Source organism: Nansenia antarctica (assembly GCF_963989245.1).
Source record: "Nansenia antarctica genome assembly, chromosome: 8".
NCBI classification, from domain to species: Eukaryota; Metazoa; Chordata; class Actinopteri; order Argentiniformes; family Microstomatidae; genus Nansenia; species Nansenia antarctica.
In genome coordinates, this window is record NC_137678.1 from 31,299,737 (window position 1) to 31,321,460 (window position 21,724).

At 44.6% G+C, this 21,724-nt stretch overlaps 1 protein-coding gene across 1 annotated transcript; it reads left to right on the forward strand.

The window, feature by feature from the left end:
* Positions 1-2,001: 2,001 nt before the first annotated feature.
* Positions 2,002-18,794, forward strand: cax1 (cation/H+ exchanger protein 1; the record flags this gene model as incomplete). The annotated part of the gene is made up of 20 exons (XM_080538276.1): positions 2,002-2,086; positions 4,613-4,771; positions 5,474-5,586; positions 6,104-6,212; positions 6,777-6,893; positions 7,004-7,065; positions 7,825-8,001; positions 8,723-8,908; positions 10,507-10,606; positions 11,229-11,370; positions 12,988-13,171; positions 13,418-13,517; positions 13,604-13,722; positions 15,317-15,354; positions 16,173-16,285; positions 16,844-16,989; positions 17,283-17,377; positions 17,544-17,622; positions 18,079-18,187; positions 18,721-18,794. 20 exons carry the CDS (start codon positions 2,002-2,004, stop codon positions 18,792-18,794), a joined length of 2,307 nt encoding a protein of 768 aa, XP_080394402.1.
* Positions 18,795-21,724: the final 2,930 nt, after the last annotated feature.

Sequence of the window (21,724 nt, forward strand, 5' to 3'; positions counted from 1 at the left end):
CTATTTTTAATGAATGGCTCATTGTAATTATTATCCCTAGTAATGTAGCGTGTTTGCTCTGTCATTAAATGTTTTTCAGGAGCATAGGCTAAGCAGATTCAGCTTTTTTTTTTGCACCGATTTAGTTGTCAATGTTTTTCATAAAATTAAACTGCATTTGCTTTGTTACTGTTCACATGTGTGGTGCAGTCACATTCACATAGCCTATAAGTAAACATTAAGTTTGAATTATTTACTGAGCTGGCGTTACTTTTTTCAAACCACACACCGCATGTCGGCTATTTCAGCACCACGCGTTGTCCACCTACTTATCACTATGAGGGGTTCAGCATCAGTGCACCCCGCTGCAAGTTACTGTCGCATAGTTGTAGCCAATAAAGGCCTATATGTAGGCTATAAAGGCTATTATATATCATTTATATACCTAATACCAACATCAAAATAGATTGTATGCCTCTACAAATCATATTACACAAGGTAAAATCCGTCACAACTTGGAATAAATCCATCGCAATTTAGAATATTTTAGAGCTCCCCCAAAATTTCACAAACCATGTTTCCAGGGGAGCTCATGTCACCACTAGGGGAGCTATAGCTCCCCGAGCTCCCCCTTATTTCGCACCCTGGGAATGTCCCTGTAATTCGTAATTGTTTGGATTAAAAGTGTCTGCTAAATGGCAAAATTAATAAAATAAACATTTTAATAAGATGTAAAGAGGCAGAAGAAGAAGAGCAAGAAGTAACAAAGGACAATGACAGCAGCACAGCAAGTTGGCTTCATCACTAGATTTCAAGGATCTTATTAAAGATTTTGCTACTAAGAAGGCCCAGCGTTTAGCTTTGATTTGATTTGATCTCTTTACTCCTATCTTGAATCGTTGTGCATTAGGCTAGATATAGTTTTTAGCTCTCCAGGTATACTATTCCACAGTACTGCCGCAGTGTAAAAATAAAAATCTTCCCATTTCACTATTCAATTTCGCTGGCACCATGTCTGTGTTGCTCCCTCTTGTATAAGACACGTTTGTCTTTGTGTGAAACAAGCAATGCTGAGTCAGTAAATATCTCTCTGCTGTAATTCTTCATTGATCTAATCCTGACAGTATTATGGCCAACTGATCTTTACAAGATCTACATTTATTTAGACACAATACCACCCCATTAAAATTATATTTTTTACTTTTTGTGTGATTTATACTTTTATAATTGGGTTCCAATCTTCATTTAATTATACTTTTGTCCTTGTGTTGTTCAAGTCTTCATTTAATAAGTTAAAGAATGTTGAGATTTCTTTGCTGAATTGTTGATTCCTGTATTAACTGTAATTTTAAATTACATTTACAAAAGATGTCCATCATTGGATTTCTTGCAGTGCATCAATAGTTCATCAACTTCAACTGGGTTTAGGTTGATGGGTGGTTTAGGTGGGGGGGCCCAAAATGATATTCTGTCATGGGGCCCAGAATCTCTAGCGGCGCCCCTGTGTGTACCCTCCTTGTGGGACGTAATAGTAATAAAATCAACGTCCTGCCACACCTGGTTGTTAGTCAAGTGGAGTCCTCAATACGAAAGAAGAGTAAAAAAGTAAAAATATCCACCATTAGCTAAATGCTCATGGCAAATTCAAAGTTCAGGCGGGTAGGTGAGGTGTACAGTTATTCACTCTCTCCATACGGATAAAAAAGATCAAAAATCAAAATGTTTCTATCAGAGGATATACAGAAAATAGGCATTTGTGGCGTTGATATGGTTATGTTTTTAAATTAGATTTGGTAAGTGTCCAAACTAGTATGATCTTTGATAGACAAACCAGTGTGCTCTCGAGCTGCTTCAGTGAGGCTACTACAGCTCCCAGCATGCAGCAGTCATGTGCAGCTATATGAGGACGGGCCCAGCATGCAGCTCACTGACGTGCGATGCGAGTCAACACAACATCAGTCCAGATCAATGCAGAACTGGTGAGAGACGGAGATTTCATTGACTGAACAGAAAAGAACAACAATGGCCAACCACATCAAAGTTTACGTGACTGATCCAGAGAACTGTCGCCGGAGGTCTACCACTGATAGTCCAGGAGGTCCAGCAGGTGAGACTCGCAGGTTCATCTCGCTTCTTTCAATTCAGATCTCATCATCAATCATCTCTGCATCGCTCGAGCTCTGCTCACCTCCCAGCAGCACGAGACCCAGGCTGCGTTTGCAACTCGCTTACTTCTGCCACGGTGGTGTTGTGTCGTTACGAAGACATGGTTTACAAACAAATGTACTTCATTATACCTCATTGTTTAGATCTGTTTAGACAATGCCTTTTTATTCAAATCACCTGTTTGTATATTCATCTTCGTGTCAATTCCCACAGTTATGAATGTCAGCTGATGAGAGATGGGAAGGGAGCAGACTTTAATAAATCATTCTGCTAACATACATTCTGAACTGGAGAGGCCTAATGTTTTGGCTTGAGTGTGTTTCCCTGGCCCTATTTTTCAATTATATATAGACACATTTTGTATATACTATTGCAAAGGTTTCCATGTGTAAACTGCTGGTTGATGTGCACTGGACTGGTTCAATATTTTGTTCAGTTAACAGATGTTATCCGACCATGGATGAGAAGTCATAGTTTGTTTATTACAGAAACAAGAAGCTACAATATTCTGTCAACATTCTATAGCTTCGGCCCATTTGAGTTGCATAGACCCGCTCATAATTGTAGCTGCATGTCTGCATGTCACATGCTGTAGAACCATAATCATCATCATCATCATCATAATCTCCAGATACAAGACAATTTGGCAAGGGGTTGTTGGGTCATCATGGGACAGTTATTGACCCTGCCTAAGCCATCAATATTGTCTCAAATCGATCATCTATCAAATCCTGTGGACATATCAAGGCTTAGAAAATGTCACGAGTGCTTATCAAATGATCTCTTTTTTTGCACACTTTTTCTAGTGTGTGACCATTCCAACTTCTCTGTATTGAATTCTAAATCACTTATCTCTCTTACATTGCATGAAGAAGTGGTTAATGGAAGTGGTTATTCTAACTGGCCATGGTTAATGATGGGTGCCACTGGGTTCAGACAACACATAATAGTAAAATAACATATAAAAGTCATAGTTTTGTGCGTCACAAGTGGTTGGTAGGTCCGCTGTAAGACCATAGAGAACAGCATCAGACACGCCAGTTCTCCTCGCCGTTGCAGAGTGGATGAATTGGATTGTGACCATCAGGAGTTCTACGTTAGTCACACATCATACCCCACAGGGGGTCAAAGGTCACTAACCTGCTGTGTCTCAGGAGGTAGAGGCTGTGTCTCAGGAGGTAGAGGCTGGTGGAGGTAGAGGCTGTGTCTCAGGAGGTAGAGGCTGTGTCTCAGGAGGTAGAGGCTGTGTCTGAAGGAGGTAGAGGCTGTGTCTCAGGAGGTAGAGGCTGTGTCTCAGGAGGTAGAGGCTGTGTCTCAGGAGGTAGAGGCTGGTGGAGGTAGAGGCTGTGGCTCAGGAGGTAGAGGCTGGTGGAGGTAGAGGCTGTGTCTCAGGAGGTAGACGCTGTGTCTCAGGAGGTAGAGGCTGTGGCTCAGGAGGTAGAGGCTGGTGGAGGTAGAGGCTGTGACTCAGGAGGTAGAGGCTTGTGGAGGTAGAGGCTGTGTCTCAGGAGGTAGAGGCTGTGTCTCAGGAGGTAGAGGCTGTGGCTCAGGAGGTAGAGGCTGGTGGAGGTAGAGGCTGTGGCTCAGGAGGTAGAGGCTTGTGGAGGTAGAGGCTGTGTCTCAGGAGGTAGAGGCTGTGTCTCAGGAGGTAGAGGCTGTGGCTCAGGAGGTAGAGGCTGGTGGAGGTAGAGGCTGTGACTCAGGAGGTAGAGGCTTGTGGAGGTAGAGGCTGTGTCTCAGGAGGTAGAGGCTGTGTCTCAGGAGGTAGAGGCTGTGGCTCAGGAGGTAGAGGCTGGTGGAGGTAGAGGCTGTGTCTCAGGAGGTAGAGGCTGTGTCTGAAGGAGATAGAGGCTGTGGCTCAGGAGGTAGAGGCTGGTGGAGGTAGAGGCTGTGGCTCAGGAGGTAGAGGCTGTGGCTCAGGAGGTAGAGGCTGGTGGAGGTAGAGGCTGTGACTCAGGAGGTAGAGGCTGTGGCTCAGGAGGTAGAGGCTTGTGGAGGTAGAGGCTTGTGGAGGTAAAGGCTGTGTCTCAGGAGGTAGAGGCTGTGTCTCAGGAGGTAGAGGCTGTGGCTCAGGAGGTAGAGGCTGGTGGAGGTAGAAGCTGTGTCTCAGGAGGTAGAGGCTGTGTCTCAGGAGGTAGAGGCTGTGTCTCAGGAGGTAGAGGTTGTGTCTCAGGAGGTAGAGGCTGTGTCTCAGGAGGTAGAGGCTGTGGCTCAGGAGGTAGAGCCGGCATCTAATGATCGCAAGGTCGACGGTTGGGTGGTTCGATCCCTGGCTTGGGCAAGACACTGAACCTCAAATTGCTCCCAATGAGCGGGCCGGCGCCTTGCATGGTAGCTTGCCGCCATTGGTGTGTGAATGTGTGTGTGATTGGGTGAATGAGAGGCCGTTGTAAAGCACTTTGGAATAAGGCGCTATATAAGTCAGTCTGTTTACCATTTTGGTTTTCTCTCTCTCTCGCCCCCTCAGATTCCCAGTGGGACCACGACCCCAGGCCCCACCGCCGCACGTCCCAGTGTGACAGACTGTGTGTGGGCAACCACCCCCCCGACCTGGCCGACACCACCTCCCCCGCCTCGCCCAACCGCTGCTGCTACCACACGCCCAAATGCCTGTCTACACACAGAGGTGAGGCTGCTACCCTAACCCTGCTAACCCCTAACCCTAACCCTGCTACCCTAACCCTAACCCTGCGCAGGACCGCCAGTACAGATGGCGTTACACCATGGATGGCACGGATGTGTTGTGGTGGTTAAAATCTAAGCCCTCCCAACAGAAACACAATCTTTTTACCGTTCATTCAAGATAGCTTTATTGTCTGTCACACAGTGACAGAAATTCTCCTTCGACAGGCAGAGGTGCAGCTCAAGAATACAGTTCCACATTAAAAACACACATAGGTCACATACATTAATACATACAATAAAAACAGACAGACTGACATAGCAGTGTTTATAAAATGTAGTGCCTATTTTAAAAGTCCAGTCCTAACCCTAACCCTAAAAATAATAATAAAAAACAGTGTTATGGTTTCATGAATTTCAAGTTTCAAAGTGCATTTCAAGTTATTGATGTTCAGTGTGTGTGATACTTGATTGAGTGCGTCTCATCCACCGGCTCCGTGGTGTGTGTTCCGTGGTGTGTGTGTTCCATGGTGTGTGTGTGTGTGTGTGTGTGTGTGTGTGTGTGTTCTCCATGGTGTGTGTGTGTGTTCCATGGTGTGTGTGTGTGTGTGTTCCATGGTGTGTGTGTGTGTGTGTGTGTGTGTGTTCCATGGTGTGTGTGTTCTGTGGTGTGTGTGTGTGTTCCGTGGTGTGTGTGTTCCGTCAGGTCGAGGCACGCCCTCACAGTACGGGGACGAGGTGTGGCAGGACGGGACGGGCCGCACCACCATCAGAGCAGAGAACGAGGTGGAGGCCAACAAACTGGCCAACAACTACAGGGTAGGTGGAGGGGAACAACTACAGGGTAGGTGGAGGTGGACACAGAGGCTGTCTTCCGTCGTAGACTGAAGACCCATCTCTTCAGGTTACACCTTAACTGCTCCTCCTGAGACATCTGCTGCCCCTCAGCACTGTGTCTCCTGAAGACACCCGCTTTTCCCCTCTACTGTGTCCCTAAAAACTTCTATTGCCCCCCTTGTACTGTTTCTCCAGTGTCTAAATATAAAAAAATCCAGCCTGAGCTGGATTACTCTTCCTGCTACGACTGGTGGATTGATGATTCACTTGCTTAGTATTCAAATGTATTGATTGTAAGTCGCTTTGGAATAAGGCGTCTGCTAAATGCCAAACATGTAAAAATGTAAAGACTTGAAGGACTGTCGTCCTCCCAGCGAGATAGAACACAGATCATCTTTCTGGACTTTCATGTGTTTTAAGTTGAAAGATGTACATAGGATAAAGTACCTTCAATGTTGTGTGTGTGTGTGTGTGTGTGTGTGTGTGTGTGTGTGTTTAGTTTGGCTTCAGAAAGTGGAAGAGTCATGTGACTGAGAGGCCCATCGAGGACAGGTCAGACGTTGTGAAGGAGCTCTGCTCCGAGCTGAACTCCATCAGACCCCAAGCAGGTCAGTGACCCCAAGCGAGCAGGAACTCACTTTCTTTCTTTTTTTTATCACTTGAGTTTTTATTGGGTTTCAGCATAGACATGGACAGAACATCATATCTACATCTTATGATAAAACAAAGAGTAAAGAAACAGCATAACCCCTAAACAGAGGGGTAAAAAAGTGAAAAGGAAAAAAGGGAGAAAATAAGAGCTCCGGAGGTGTTTCAATCAACATGTTACTGGTCATATATTCTGAATGAGTATTAAGTTAGAAGGCGTCACGTTTCATATAAATGTTCCATTTTTCACAGTATTTTTCAAATATGTAGATTTTGAGTCTCAAAAGGTATGTCTTCTTTTCCATAACAAAAATGTCTTGGACAATTTCCAGCCACTGTTCCTGTTTTGGGGGATTAATATTAAGCCAGTTTCTGGTAGTAACTCACCTTCTGCCTGACCAACTGGTAATCAGACGCTCGTTTTGAAAAGTTCAACCTAGAAATGTTGAAGGCTGGAGAAATAGTTCGTAGCCTAATTGTATAATAGACTATTTGTTTTCTCCCTCTCTGGTCCTTATTTTCAGGTTCCTTAATCACTTGTGGAAACATTGCTTATTCGTGTTTGTTTGGATGGTGGATATCTTTAGTCTACCTCCTCGTCTGTGCCTTGATGTTTCTGACCATCATTGGTCACCCTTATGGTAGGCAGACTAGGCACCCGCATCTTATACACAGTTAAAGAAAATTCTGTTTTTTTCCCCCCTCTGAAGAACAAAATCGAAAAGTATGGCATCTTGACATTTTCTTTCAGGGAAGCTGTGTTGGAAGTTAGCTTGCTACTTTCTGTGGCCATTTGGGAAGTCAATCCAAAAGGTAACAATCATGGCAGCATTTCATTAAGCTATTTCCTATGTATTTGTCAGGATGAGCTGAATTGCTTGGATCTTGAGGTCTTAGTAAAAAGAAAAAAAAGACTCCAGGTTAGAATGCTCATCGTGACGTTAGAATTATAAGGTTCTATCTCAATTTTTGGTCAAAATTGAGTTTTTTACATAATCTGATCCATTAGGTGTTTATTAATGCCTGTGTGGTGTTATTTTTTTAAAATGTTGACATTTTTGAGTTAGTAATTCATAAAAACAAAGGTTCCATCTCACAAAACATAATGGAATGTAAAAACTTTGACGCTCAATATCTCTGAACTGCCCTAAACGGAGATAGAACCTTATCATTCTAAGATCACGTCATGTCTGATGCGTCTGAAAGCTCATTTCTGTCACAAAGCTCAAGGGAAGGAAAACAGTTCCTCTCTCTCCCTCTCCCTCTCTCTCTCTCTCTCCCTCTGACCTCTCCTCACTCCTGGTTCAGTCACTGTTGCTTAATGTTTAGTCAGAATGACAATTTGACCATTTGTAATGCTGCTTTTCATATAAAGTTACAAGCAGGCTACCACTCTTGTCAACATATCTACGACAGATGAAAATATTGATTACCAATCTTTCAGGGACCCAGTGCATTTTAACAATAATGCTGTTTTGGCTGATCCTTTCTTCCTCTCCCTCTCCGTCTCTGTCTCTCTCTCTCTCTCTCCCACCCTCTCTCCCCCCCCCCCCCCCCCCCCTGGCCGTACAGACCAGTAACCCGATCACCAAGTGCTGTTTGAAGTTCCCCAGCTGTCAGGCGATCCCAGAGGAGGCTGAGGCCGAAGAGAAGAAGAAGAAAGAAGCGGAGGAGTCCACGCCGCTGCTTATGTCCCCCAGCGGCCCCCCCGAGGCCCAGGGAGCCCCCCCCGCACGGCCACGCTACTGGGTGAGCAGCACGGGATGGGAGAGGTGTCCATGGTCTCTCTGGGGGTGGAACAGTGTCTTGAATGACAGCACATCCCATCAGGAAGTGTGAGGCGGCATGTGTCTTGTCTGTGTCTGTGCCTGTGCCTGTGCCTTGTCTGTGTCTGTGTCTTGTCTGTGTCTTAATAATAATAATAATAATAATAATACATTTTATTTATGGGTGCCTTTCAAGGCTCTCAAGGACACCTTACAAGACAGTTTAAAACCACATATCAAAACATTAAAATCAACAAAGCAAAATTAGATAAACACAGCAAAATCAGATATAACAACAAACAAAATACAGGAGATCAAACCAAGTTAGGTGTGTTTTAAGACAGGATTTGAAAGTGGTGAGTGTCAATATTGCGTAAGTTGGGTGGCAGAGAGTTCCAACGGCGGGGAGCAGAACGACTGAAGCCTCTAGATCCCATAGTCAGGCGGGCAGAAGACGTGTCTTGTCTATCCCCCGTCGTGCACTTGAGAAAAGCACAACCGAGATTAAAACCCAAAGAATTCTGGTTCTCCTCATGTTGATCCTAAAGGAAGGTTGTGGATCTGGCTGTTGCGAGGAAAAAAAAGAAAAAGACCCAGACTATTTATTCATTTCCATGTCATAACCCATATTTCATCACATCTCTCTTCTTGGCTTGTGTCTGCGTACCTGTTCACCTGGTTTCCTGTCCTCCACACGGGTCCAGTGTCTGGTCAGTACCTACGTGTGGCTGCTCCTGGGGTTCCCTCTCCTGGGCCTGACCCACGCCCTGGCCTGCTTCCTGTCCTGGCTGCTGGTCTTCACCATCCCCGTGGCCAAGATGAACGCCCGCACCCTGGGCACCGTCCTCCTCATGCCCCCAGAGGAAGTCAAAATCTGCCCACCCAGAAAGGTGTGCGCCAGTCAAATCCTTCCCCCACTTGTTCACCTTACACCAGAATCTCAGACAGTAACTCAGAGAGATAATGATTGTAGTCTGTTTGACACACAGCCACTTAACAAGAATTCCTGACTAAAACAGTTAAAACAATGTGGTGCTGTGGTCTGTTAAAATGTGGTGCTGTGGTCTGTTAGCCTGTGAAGCATTTTAAGTGTTTGTGAAAATGTATCATTTAACATCTTTGTGTCTGTGTCAGGGTTTCCGTTAGAAAAATTTGGTGCCGGTCAACGTGTCCGGGAAGATTTCAATTTGTCGGACAAACAGGAAAAATTCCGTTTATCATATTAGAATATAATATAGGTGTTTGTCGCGGTGATTAGCTGTTGTGTAGCCTATATAGGCCATTTAATGTCCATTTCTCATCCGATACGATTAGATCGCGAACTATATAATAATATAGGCTTTCATGATTCGCATGCGCTACTATGGCATTATGTCCAGGGCTGCACGCGCGCCACACTGGGCAGCCTAGTCACCTTTGCTACTTTGAATTACGACTGTAGGCTACTTTAAGATGTTTATTTCAATTGCATTAATGGGATTTGAGTATGTAATTGGTAATAAGTATGCCTATAGTTTAGCTTTTGATGGCTATTTGAACGGACTGCATCGATCGATCAATGAACGGACATTACGTTAACTGAAGTGTGTTAAATAGTTTCACGACAGTAATGTACGTTTTTTTATATTCTCTTTCCAGTTTTACCCTTTTTATCAATAAAACAACGTAATTTCTATAACCACGTCTCGCTGATTGGGAAGGCATTAAGTCTAGCTGCCTGTCAAATCATACTTTCTCGGACTCGGGAGTATGAGAATGGGGAGGATGTATCGGGGGGGATACACACCCGTGGACTATTTCACCTTAGTGGCACAAATTAAACTCTAACACTATAGAATCTATAGATAGACTAAAATGATGGACACCGACTGAATAACTGAGTGGGGGAAGACAGGTCTCAAATGTGAAACAATTATAACATTTAATACATAAAGATAAAACATACACAAATATATAACATTGATATCCCTAAACTCAAAAATAGTGTGGTATTGTCAACCTAATCTAATCAATCCTAATCTAATGGTACCAGTAGCCCAGGTTGTCGATAGTAGCGCACTACTCCCGTAGTACTTCTCCCGACTCAGGGCTGGAACGGGCACGGCAGGCTCAATCAATGAACGGGGTTGAGATGGCCGCTAGCGTCCTTTACTAGCCGCATCTCACGGCCCTCGGTGGTCATTCACTGTGCTCTAGCACATCCAAAACACGCAGAACAATAACCTTGACTCCGGTCACTGCAGTGGTTTTATTTAGACTAGATCAAACTAAATTACGGTAACTGACTAAACTACGGTACTCGCGCCGTTGAGAGACAGGGTTGCCAGATGGGGCGGGTTACCGCCGAATGGGCTACTGCGTTTAGCGGTTATTTTCACCGGACAATATGACCCAAGAGGTTTAAATATGTCGGACTTCAACAGATTTTATCGGACAAAGACCGGTAATTACCGGTTAACGGAAACCCTGGTCTGTGTCCTTTTTGCAGCCTGAAGGTTGTGAGACGAAGGTCGTCCTGTGTTGCTATAATGCCTTCAACTGGCACTATTACCAATACACCGTGGACGGGATCAACGTCATGGCTGTCAGTATCCTTTTTGTTTGGTCTAAAGGACCAACTGCCAACTGCACCTCCCACCACTGACCAGCAGAGGTCAGAGTTTCCCCCTATAGTTATTTACAGTGAAAATACCACTTGATGTGATCTCTCCTTATTCCTCAGTCCATAGATGAATTGGGTGCTGTAGCTATGTACAGGGTATCTGCGGTGTCTTGAAAAGTATTGAACATTTTGGGAAAATCAAGACCCTTAATAAGTATTAAAAAGTCTTATCACAATTTTATGAGGTCTTGAATTTTGGAGGTATTTTTCTGAATTAGACTCTGTCCAAAGAGTTTGAGTCATAATTATTTTTAGTGAAAGCTCGTGAATTCATTAGTTTTATTAAAAAAACTAAGATGAACCGGAAATTGTGTTGTATGATAGTGGTCTAGTCTATTGCAAACTAAAGCTGTTAAGTTAAAGGTGTCACTGATGTAAACGGTTACAGCTTGAAGTGGAGGTGAGGAGTGGAAAAGTATTGACAAGGTCTTTAAAAAGTCTTAGAAAGGTATTGAAATTAACCTCAACATTCCTGTATACACCCTGTATGTAGTGCATGTCCCCATTGAGGTGGTTCCTTGTTGTCCTTAAAGCCGTGTGCCTATTAGATCTGCTGCCTATCACCATAATCACCCTGTTGATTGGCTACCTGGATCGGGAGAACAAGCTGGTCAGCCCGCAGACCAAGTTTGCCACTGCGGTCATCTCCATCATCCCCCTCTCCTACTACATAGGCATGGGCATCGCCAGGTAACAGGGTATCCGCGGTGTCTTGAAAAGTATTAAAAGTTGATAAATCAATTTTGGGAAAATCAAGACCCTCAAGACCCTTAATAAGTATTATCACAATTTTATGAGGTCTTGAATTTTGTAGGTATTTTTCTGAATTAGACTCTGTTCAAAGAGTTTGAGTCGTAAAAACTTTTAGTAAAAGTTCGTGAATTTATTAGTTTTATTAAAAAAGATCAACCGGAAATTCTGTTGTATGATAGTGGTCTAGTCTGTTGCAAACTAAAACTGTTAAGTTAAAGGTGTCACTGATGTAAACGGTTACAGCTCGAAGTGGCGGTGAGGTCTGGAAAAATATTGACATGGTCTTTAAAAAGTCTTAGGGCCGGTTTCACAGACAAGGCTTAAGCCTAGTCCTGGACTAAAAAGCATCTTCAATGGAGATTTTACATTGAAAGTGTGATTTAGTCCAGGACTAGGCTTAAGCCTTGTCTGTGAAACCGGCCCTTAGAAAGGTATTGAAATTAACCTCAAGATTCCTGGGTATACCCTGAGTAAAGAACCCTGTCTGCCACGGCACCAGGCCACCAGCACAGCTGACCACGGCTGTGTTGAGTAGGGTACAACCATGGTAGAACGCTTAGATAGAAATATGTGACAGGGTCTGGTTGAAAAGCCCTCACTCAGGTCCTCATGGTAATTTTTTTATTACCATGAGTTGCGCTGCTTCTCTGGTGAGGAATCGTCATATACCTTCTGATGTTGTAAAGGAAGGATCTGCAGGAGCGTGCTGTCGCTGCGATGTTCTCCGCACAGGATAGGCGGTTGTCCAGGATCACTCCAAGGATCTTGGCTGTCTGGGAGGGGTTGGGTTAGGGTTAGGGTTACAGTAGAGTTCTCCACTGTGATGGAGAAGTCTTGGAGAGGGCAGGCTTTCCCAGGGATGAAGAGTAGCTCAGTCTTGTTAAGGTTGAGCTTGAGATGGTGGGCTGACATCCATGTAGAGATGTCAGCAAGAAGTAAACCATGCCTCTATCATAAAAGGTATTTTTGAACATCCTCATCAATAAAAAAGTGACTAATGTTTTTAGCATGTTCATGCCCTATCAGCATGTTGTGATGTGCTGAACATGCAGAGCAGCTATCTAGCTAACACAATGTTCTTTGTTGTTAGCCAGCTAGCTAGCTAGCTAGCATGTTGGAGCACCGTCAAGACTGCCATTAGATAATTTGATTGCCATTAGGCAATTATTCCATAATTGTTACAGGCCAACATGACATGGCTTTTATATAATGACCTAAATAATGAGGTTATTTTTTCTGAGTGGGGCAGTCCCACACATATTTTTCTTTTTATTGTGATGGAGACAGTAGAGATTTGACAGGAAGGATGGGTGAGAGAGAGAGAGGAGGGATGACATGCGGGACATGTCCGCGGCCGGAATCGAACCCGGAACCCTGCGGTTACATGGTCAATGCTTAACCCACTACGCCACCTAAGCGCCCATATAATGACCATTTGACTGTGTCCACGTGCTCTCTCTCGCTCTCTCTCTCTCTCTTTCTCTCTCTCTCTCTCTCTCTCTCTCTCTCTCTCTCTCTCTCTCTCTCTCTCTCTCTCTCTCTCTCTCTCTCCAGTATCTCGGCCCAGAGTAACTTTGCCGTGGGCGCGGTGGTGAATGCCACGTTCGGCTCCATCACAGAGATGACCTTCTACATCACGGCGCTGCTGAAGGGCTACCAGGCCAAGACCAAGTGCTACGAGGAGATCGTCAAGGCCGCGCTCACAGGCACCTTGCTAGGCTGCATCCTCTTCATCCCTGTGAGTGACACACACACACACACACACAGGGGCAGGCACACACACACACACACACACACACACAGGGGCAGGCACACACACACACACACACACAGGGGCAGGCACACGCGCACACACACGCACACACACACACAGGGGCAGGCACACACACACACACACAGGGGCAGGCACACACACACACACAGGGGCAGGCACACACACACACACGGGTATGAAGGCTCTTAATCTGTCCTCCTCTCTCCACAGGGTCTCTGTATGATCGTCGGGGGCTTCAAGCACAGGGAGCAGTGGTTCAACAGCCGGTCCGCGGGGGTCAGCTCAGCACTGCTCTTCATCTCCGTGGGGGGTAGGTACGAACACACGCTAGCATACACACACTAGCATACACAATTCAAACCTGCTCGCTCGACACATGTTTTTGTTTTCCAACAGGTGTGTTTGCTCCGACCCTGTTCTCCAAGGCGTACGGCAGCCTGGTCTGTTTGGGCTGCACCACCGCGCCAGGCAACGCCAGCGGACCCTTCGTCTGCAAGGACTGCCACTACGACATGGTGGGTACCTCCTCCTCCTCCTCTAGCTCCTGTTTGGATACTCCACTTGTTACTGTGTAGCAGGGTTTCCGTTAGAAAAAATTGCCGCCGGACATCGTGTCCGGGAAGATTTCGATTTACCGGACAAACGCGATATATTCCGGTCATCATATTAAAATATAATTAAAAAAATAATAATCAAAATCATATTTTTTTCCCCCAAATCTAATATAGCTGTTTGTCGCGGTGATTACTGTTGTGTAGCGGCCTATATATGCCATTTAATGTCTTTCTCATCCGATACGATTAGATGCGAGCTATAATAATATAACATGATTCGCATGCACGCTATGCCATTATGTCCAGCGCTGAACGGGCGCCTCACTGGGAACTGAACAGACAGCATCGATCAATGAACGGACTCCACATTACGTTAACTGAAGTTTGTTAAATTGTTTGGGATTAATGTGAGTTTTCTATTTTCTCTTTCCAGTTTTACCCTTTTTTTTAATCAATAAAACAACGTCATTTCTATAACCAGGGGGGTGTTCATCGACGTCGCTGGAGGAGGGTCTGGGCTTATTTCGTTAAGTCTCGCTAGACTCTTAAAAAGATCCAGGCATACCTTGATAGATCTCGCGAGACTTGTTGGGGTGAGCCTGGATTTTCATTTGGCGACGTTGATGGAATACCCCCCAGGTCTCGCTGGTTGGGAAGGCATTTCGTTTAGCTGCCTGTCAAATCATACTTAGGGGATAGCCCTGTAAGCTCATACGGGTCTGTATGTCGTCCTGAAGACCGGCTGTTAGATCATATCGCTGAAGTTTGTCTCCATCTTAGTGTAAATGTTGTCCGTTTTGTTTGTTATCCTTGTTATTGTGCGATAAAGTTAAGGCGCTCCGCTTCGGGCCACCATTTTCGGCTGGGCGCCGGGCACGCACACACTCGTGTGCGCGCGGCACTGCCCGGGAGGGAGGGACCCGCCCCCTTTGGTTAGCCTATAGGCTGGCTGGAGGGGGCGGGTCCTTCTCTCTCAGGCGGTGTGTGTGGGTGTGTGTGTGTTTGGTGCTCAGCTGAAGATGGTGGCCCGAAGCCAATTTGAATACAAAATGTGAACTTTAGCGAATTGTGTTCAAATTGTGCTTGGAGGGAATTATTTTCACCGGACATTTTGTCCGACGAGTTTTCAATTTGTCGGACTTCAACAAATTTTACCGGACAAAGACCGGTAATTGCCGGTTAACGGAAACCCTGCTGTGTAGGGCTAGATGATCGTGAGTGAAGATATTATCAAAGCATACGGGTGATCGACAGGTGCGTACGCTTTGATAATATCTTCACTCACGATCATCTAGTCTAGTCTGGCGCCTGCGCCGTCTGTTGTTCTTCCTGCACACAGGTAAAAATATCCGGGATCTAGCAGCGTCGTCGTGCTCACGCAAACAACCCCGGCGAAAGTTTTACTTGCTCCGGACAAGTAAAACGGCGTTAATGTCGAGCCCTGCTGTGTAGGTACCCCACTTTAGGTACAAGTGAGGGTCGGTTGGTCGGCCCTATGTAGTCTAGCTTGTAATGACAGTGATGCCGTTTGTTAACTCTCTTCTTTTCTCAACAGAGTGACAATAACCAGTCCTTGTTCCTCAGTCACATTGAGTAAGTACTACTGACAGACATTTATACCGTTTTCACACTGCAGGGCCGGCCTCGTTGCGTGACCTCCATTGTTGCTGAAATAGTGCTGGAAAGATCACTGATAGGGCTTTCACACCGCAGAGGAACTGTTCCGGTTCGCGTTCTGGAACCTCCGAACCTTGGTGCCGTCTGGCAAACCAGCCCGCGTTCATACCGGTGTAAACGGAACCATCCGTGTCATCAACGCTGGGTGACGAAGAGGCGGGATAAACAAAAATGTCACAACAAGATGGCAGCTACTTCACTGGAAATTAGGATAATATCTTCCACTACAGTATCTGAAATAAACAAAAAAAAAAAAAAACGACACTTTCTAAACGTTCTCTTACTAACCAGCTACTCTGATACTAGAATAGAAATGGTTTACGAAGTTCGCGTGTGTGTTTGCTGAGCATGTGAGGAAGATAGAGAGAATGATGAAACTTTTGATAAAAAATTTTTAATCACTAGTGATTAGATTACATTTCGTCTCCTTCCTTCTTGCTAGTCTTTGCAGCCTAGAATATGACACACCCACTGATGATGTCATAGACACACCCACTGACGACGTGACTGTTCTACGTTTTGGTTCCCACTTGAGAACCAGTATTTTCCGGTTCCCGCTGCGAACCAACTTTTCAGGCTCCGAACCAATTTATTTTCGGTCTGAACGCGCCGGCCGGTTCCAGACTTGGTTTGCGAATGCGAACCGGAGCGGTTCCTTGGCGGTGTGAAAGGCCACGTTGTTGCGTCACACTGTGCTGCCGTTGGTGTGACGTTGTGATGTCATCTGCCCTCAGGCCTCTGGTCTACACCATCTCTGTGCTGCTGCCGGCCGCCTACCTGATCGGCCTCATCTTCACCCTGAAGACGCACTCCTACATCTACGACATCCACGTCAGTGGCGGCCAAGGTCAGGGTCCAGTAGGGGGCGCCGTCGCGTAGTTGGGAGTTTTCTTTTCTTTATTTTTTTTTGTATGCGAGAGAGAAAAAGCATATTTTGGGGCTGGCTGCCTATTTACAGGGTTCCCACGGGTCCTTGAAATCCTTGAAAGTTTGTGAATTTGAGAAAAGAAAATGAAGGCCTTAAAAGTTTTTGAAAATAGACATGGGTCATTGAAAGTGCTTGAATTCCCCCCTCTCTCTCTAAAAAAAATATAGATATATTCCATGTATTGCTCTGTATTGCTTAACTTAACACATTTCACAATATATTGTTTTGCTGTGCTGTGGTAGAGAAGGCCACATTCAAGCCTCTCTTTTTAATTGTTGTCTGTGAGCGGATAGTTCCTATTATATAAATTCTCATCTAGATCTGTCTCAAAGTAGGCAGTGTTGGGTCCTTGAATTTGAGGGAATTGAATCTTGAAAGTCCTTGAAAAGTGCTTGAATTTGATATTTCAGAAGGTGTGGGAACCCTGTATTTACGTGTGTATGTGTGTGTGCCCCCCCCCCCCCCCCCCCCCCTCAGAAGGTGACCACCATGGTGTCGTAGCCCACTGGTCCAGGGGGAGGGCTCTGGGGGTTCTGATCATGGCCACGCTGCTGATGGCTGCCTGCGCCGACCTCATCACAGAGAACATCGAACCCATCCTGGCCAACTCCACCATCTCCCAGGTACACACCAGTCAAGCAACACTGTGACATTCAAACGCCTTTATCATACAGTTTCTATATCTTGAAAAAGAAGGTAAATCACAAAGGATGTCCTGTTCCCTACATAGTGCATCATTTACTTAAGCTTTCTTGAGCTGACTTTCATAATTTAGTTAATCTTGCTTTCTCTCATAAGACACCATCACCAAAAAAAACACCATCATAATAATAACATACCAGATGTCCTGAGCAGCTTTTGTTTAGGTAAGCTGTTGTGTAGGTCAGCCGGTGGGTCATTGTCACCTTGTTTGCAGTACTTCATCGGGGTCACGGTGTTGGCCATGGTGCCGGAACTCCCAGAGCTCGTCAACGGAATCCAGTTTGCCCTGCAGAATAACATCAGTCTGAGGTACACCACTGGTGTGTGTGTGTGGTGTGTGTGTGGGGGGTGTGTGGTGTGTGTGTGTGTAGGGTGTGTGTGTGGTGTGTGTGGAGTGTGGGGTGTGTGTGTGGGGTGCTTTCAGTGTCACAAAGAATCATCCTATCGGCATTCTGACTTGTTTGTGTCCCTGCAGCTTCGAGGTGGGCAGCTGTATAGCCGTGCAAGTCTGCATGATTCAGATCCCTCTGCTCATCTTATTCAATGCTTTCTACGTAAGTGGAGGAGACGGTTGATATTTGATTGAGATTTTATTACATTTGTCTATTATTCTGTATCTAACTTGCAATTCGGTTGTTAAGTCTGACGTCAAACGTGACGTTTAGCAATTTCCGGGTCCAAACCAGAAATTCCCTGCACCAGAGTACCAGTGTACTACAAAGGTAGAATGACAGTTCAATCGTTTTTTAGACTGGGATCTATTCATACAAGGGACACAGCACTTTCCCGTTTTCCCCATATTGTCAGGGTCTTTGAGCCTCGGGAAAAGCGCTATACAAATATAATGAATTATTATTATTACTGAGGCATTTCGAAGAGAGCGCCTCAGCCAACTTTGGACCCGGAAACACGTCACGACTTAACAACCGAATACATTTAGCATGTTATTCTCTTCTCAGATTTCCATTCAGAAGTGAGTGGGCCATTCTAAATATATATATTTTTTCCAGGATGTTGGATTCGTGCTAATATTCAGTGATTTACATCTCTGGGCCAGCATCTTCAGTGTGATTCTGGTGAACTATATCTTCATGGATGGAAAATCCGACTACTTTCAGGGTAAGCAGTTCACAGGGTTCCCACGGGTCCTTGAAATCCTTGAAAGTTTGTGAATTTGAGAAAAGAAAATCAAGGCCTTGAAAGTTTTTGAAAATAGACATGGGTCATTGAAAGTGCTTGAATTCCCCTCTTTCTCTCTCTCTAAAGAAATATATATAAACAAATTTACTTAGCTTGTCAACTAGTAAATAGGTATTGCTTAACTTTATACATATTTCACAATATATTGTTTTGCTGTGCTGTGGTAGAGAAGGCAAGAGACCATCTAGTGTTCACACATTCAAGCCTCTCTTTTTAATTGTCTGTGAGCGGATAGTTCCTATTATATAAATTCTCTTCTAGATCTGTCTCAAACTATGCCGTGTTGGGTCCTTGAATTTGAGGGAATTGAGTCTTGAATGTCCTTGAAAGGTGCTTGAATTTGATGTTTCAGAAGGTGTGGGAACCCTGAGTTCAACCGGAGCACAATTGGTACAATTCTACCTGAATTGTATTAGTGTTGCACACAAACGTCCCTGTCTCTTCTTCTGCAGGTACTGCGCTGGTTGTGGTCTACCTTATCCTCCTTTCTCTGTACTTCTTTGCCCCATCGCCTGCCGACTGTTGAGCTGTAAAGAGAAGAAGAAATGAATGTATTTTTACAGGGGGTGCTTTATTTGTGTGTGTGATTAACTTACTTCCAATGCCATGTTGATGTACACTCGCCGAGCACTTTATTCTGAACACCTGTACACCTTCTCATTCATTCAGGTGGTGTAATGGTGTGGGGGGGAATGATTTCTTGGCACACTTTGGGCTGATAATACCAATCATCAACGCTTGAATGCCACAGTATTGTTGCTGACCACGTGCATCCCTTCATGGCCACAATGTACCCATCTTCTAATGTCTGCTTCCAGCATGATGCACCATGTCACAAAGCAAAAGACGTCTCAAATGTTCATGAACATGACACACTGAGTTCAGTGCATCACACACACACACTCACCAAACACATTATTAGGAACACTGGGTAGGGTCTTCCATTACTTTGAGATCCTGGGCCATGATTTTTCAGGTGCTCTTTCAAGCTGTGAGTCTCCCGTTCTACCACATCCTACAGGTGTTCTACTGGATTCAAGTGATGATTGATTGGTATTAACGAGCCTTGTTCCAAGCTAAGTGTGCCAAGAAAACATTCCCCACAGGATTACACCACCTGAATGAACAGGTGCACAGGTGTTCCTAATAAGGTGTTTGAGTGCATGTATGAATACAGCTGGTGCTAATGATACAGGCAGTGGTTGCATAACAGATCAAGGCACTTTTACCTTAAGAATGATAAATGTTGCACACCCCACGGTTTTGCTGTATCAACTATATGAAAAGACTATATGCCATGTCACTTAAACTCTTTATAAATGCCAAGTGTTACTGGATATCAACTATTGTTTTTAAACAGGGTTTATATGGAGTTCATGTTCTAATAAATATATCAATTTATGTAACGGTTCTGCTGCACTGTATGTTTCTGCTTCAAGTCCATTGGGTTTTGGGATCACATGGAGAGCCACAGTGTATATTATAATGTGATTATTTGTGATAAGATTGAGGAAAATATTGACTACCTTCACTATCTGCTGTGTTTCTGTCGTTTGTTCTCATGTCGTGACGTTGGAATTATAAGGTTCTATCTCCATTTTTGTCAAAATTACGTTTTTTACATAATCTGATCCATTAGGTGTTTATTAATGCCTGTGTGGTGTTATTTTTAAGTTAGTAATTCATAAAATACAAAGTTTCCATCTCACAGAACATAATGGAATGTAAAAACTTTGACGCTCAATATCGCTGAACTGCCCTAAACGGAGATAGAACCTTATCATTCTAAACGGAGATAGAACCTTATCATTCTAAACGGAGATAGAACCTTATCATTCTAAACAGAGATAGAATTAAGCTCATGATACTTCTGTTACGAGACGTTGCATTGAACGCTGCACAGCGGGCGTAGAGAACAGCTGCTGCATCTGAGCACACTGGTACGATATGTAAATGTGTGTGTGTGTGTGTATATATATATATATATAAAAAATGTACAGTGTGTTCGGAAAGTATTCAGACCCCCTTAAGTTTTTCACACTTTGACATATTGCAGCCATTTTCTAAAATCAATTAATTTAATTTATTTCCTCGTTCATGCACACACAGCACCCAATATTGTCAGAAAAACACAGACTTGTAGACATTTTTGCAGATTTATTACAAAATAAACACTGAAATATCACATGGCCATAAGTATTCAGACCCTTTGCTCAGTATTTAGTAGAAGCACCTTTTTGAGCCAATACAGCCATGAGTCTTCTTGGGAATGATCCAACAAGTTTTTCACACCTGGATTTGGGGATCTTTTGCCATTCCTCCTTGCAGATCCTCTCCAGTTCTGTCAGGTTGGATGGTGAACGTTGGTGGACAGCCATCTTCAGGTCTCTCCAGAGATGCTCAATTGGATTTAAGTCAGGACTCTGGCTCGGCCATTCAAGAACATTCACAGAGTTGTTCTGAAACCACTCCTTCGTTATTTTAGCTGTGTGCTTGGGATCATTGTCTTGTTAGAAGGTGAACCATTCTGAGGTCGTGAACACTCTGGAAAATGTTTTTGTCCAGGATATCAATGTACTTGGCTGCATTCATCTTTCCTTCAATTGCAACCAGTCATCCTGTCCCTGCAGCTGAAACCCCCCCCCACAGCCTGATGCTGCCACCACCATGCTTCACTGTAGGGATGGTATTAGGCAGGTGATGAGCAGTGCCAGATGTTCTCCACACATACCGCTTAGAATTAAGACCAAAAAGTTCGATTTTGGTCTCATCAGACCAGATAATTTTATTTCTCAGAGTCTGGGAGTCCTTCAGGTGTTTTTTGGCAAACTCGATGCGGGCTTTCATGTGTTTTGCACTGAGGAGAGGCTTCCGTCGGGCCACTCTGCCATGAAGCCCCGACTGGTGGAGGGCTGCAGTGATGGTTGTCTTTCTAGAACTTTGTCCCATCTCCCCGCTGCATCTCTGGAGCTCAGCCAGAGTGATCTTTGGGTTCTTCTTTACCTCTCTCACCAAGGCTCTTCTCCCCCGGATGCTCAGTTTGGCCGGACGGCCAGTTCGAGGAAGAGTCCTGGTCGTCCCAAACTTCTTCCATTTAAGGATTATGGAGGCCACTGTGCTCTTAGGAACCTTAAGTGCAACAGAATTTTTTGTTGTAGCCTTGGCCAGATCTGTGCCTTGCCACAATTCTGTCTCTCAGCTCTTCAGTCAGTTCCTTCGACATCATGATTCTCATTTGCTCTGACTTTACACTGTGAGCTGTAAGGTCTTCTATTGACAGGTGTGTACTTTTCCTAATCAAGTCCAATAAATATAATTAAGCACAGCTGGACTCCAATGAAGGTGTAGGCCCATCTCAAGGATGATCAGAAGAGGTTATAGACAAGATGGCCGAAGGGAGTGGGTAGGCACGAGAGAGGCTCTGACTCGGGAAAAGAAACTCTGGTTTTTCTCCTT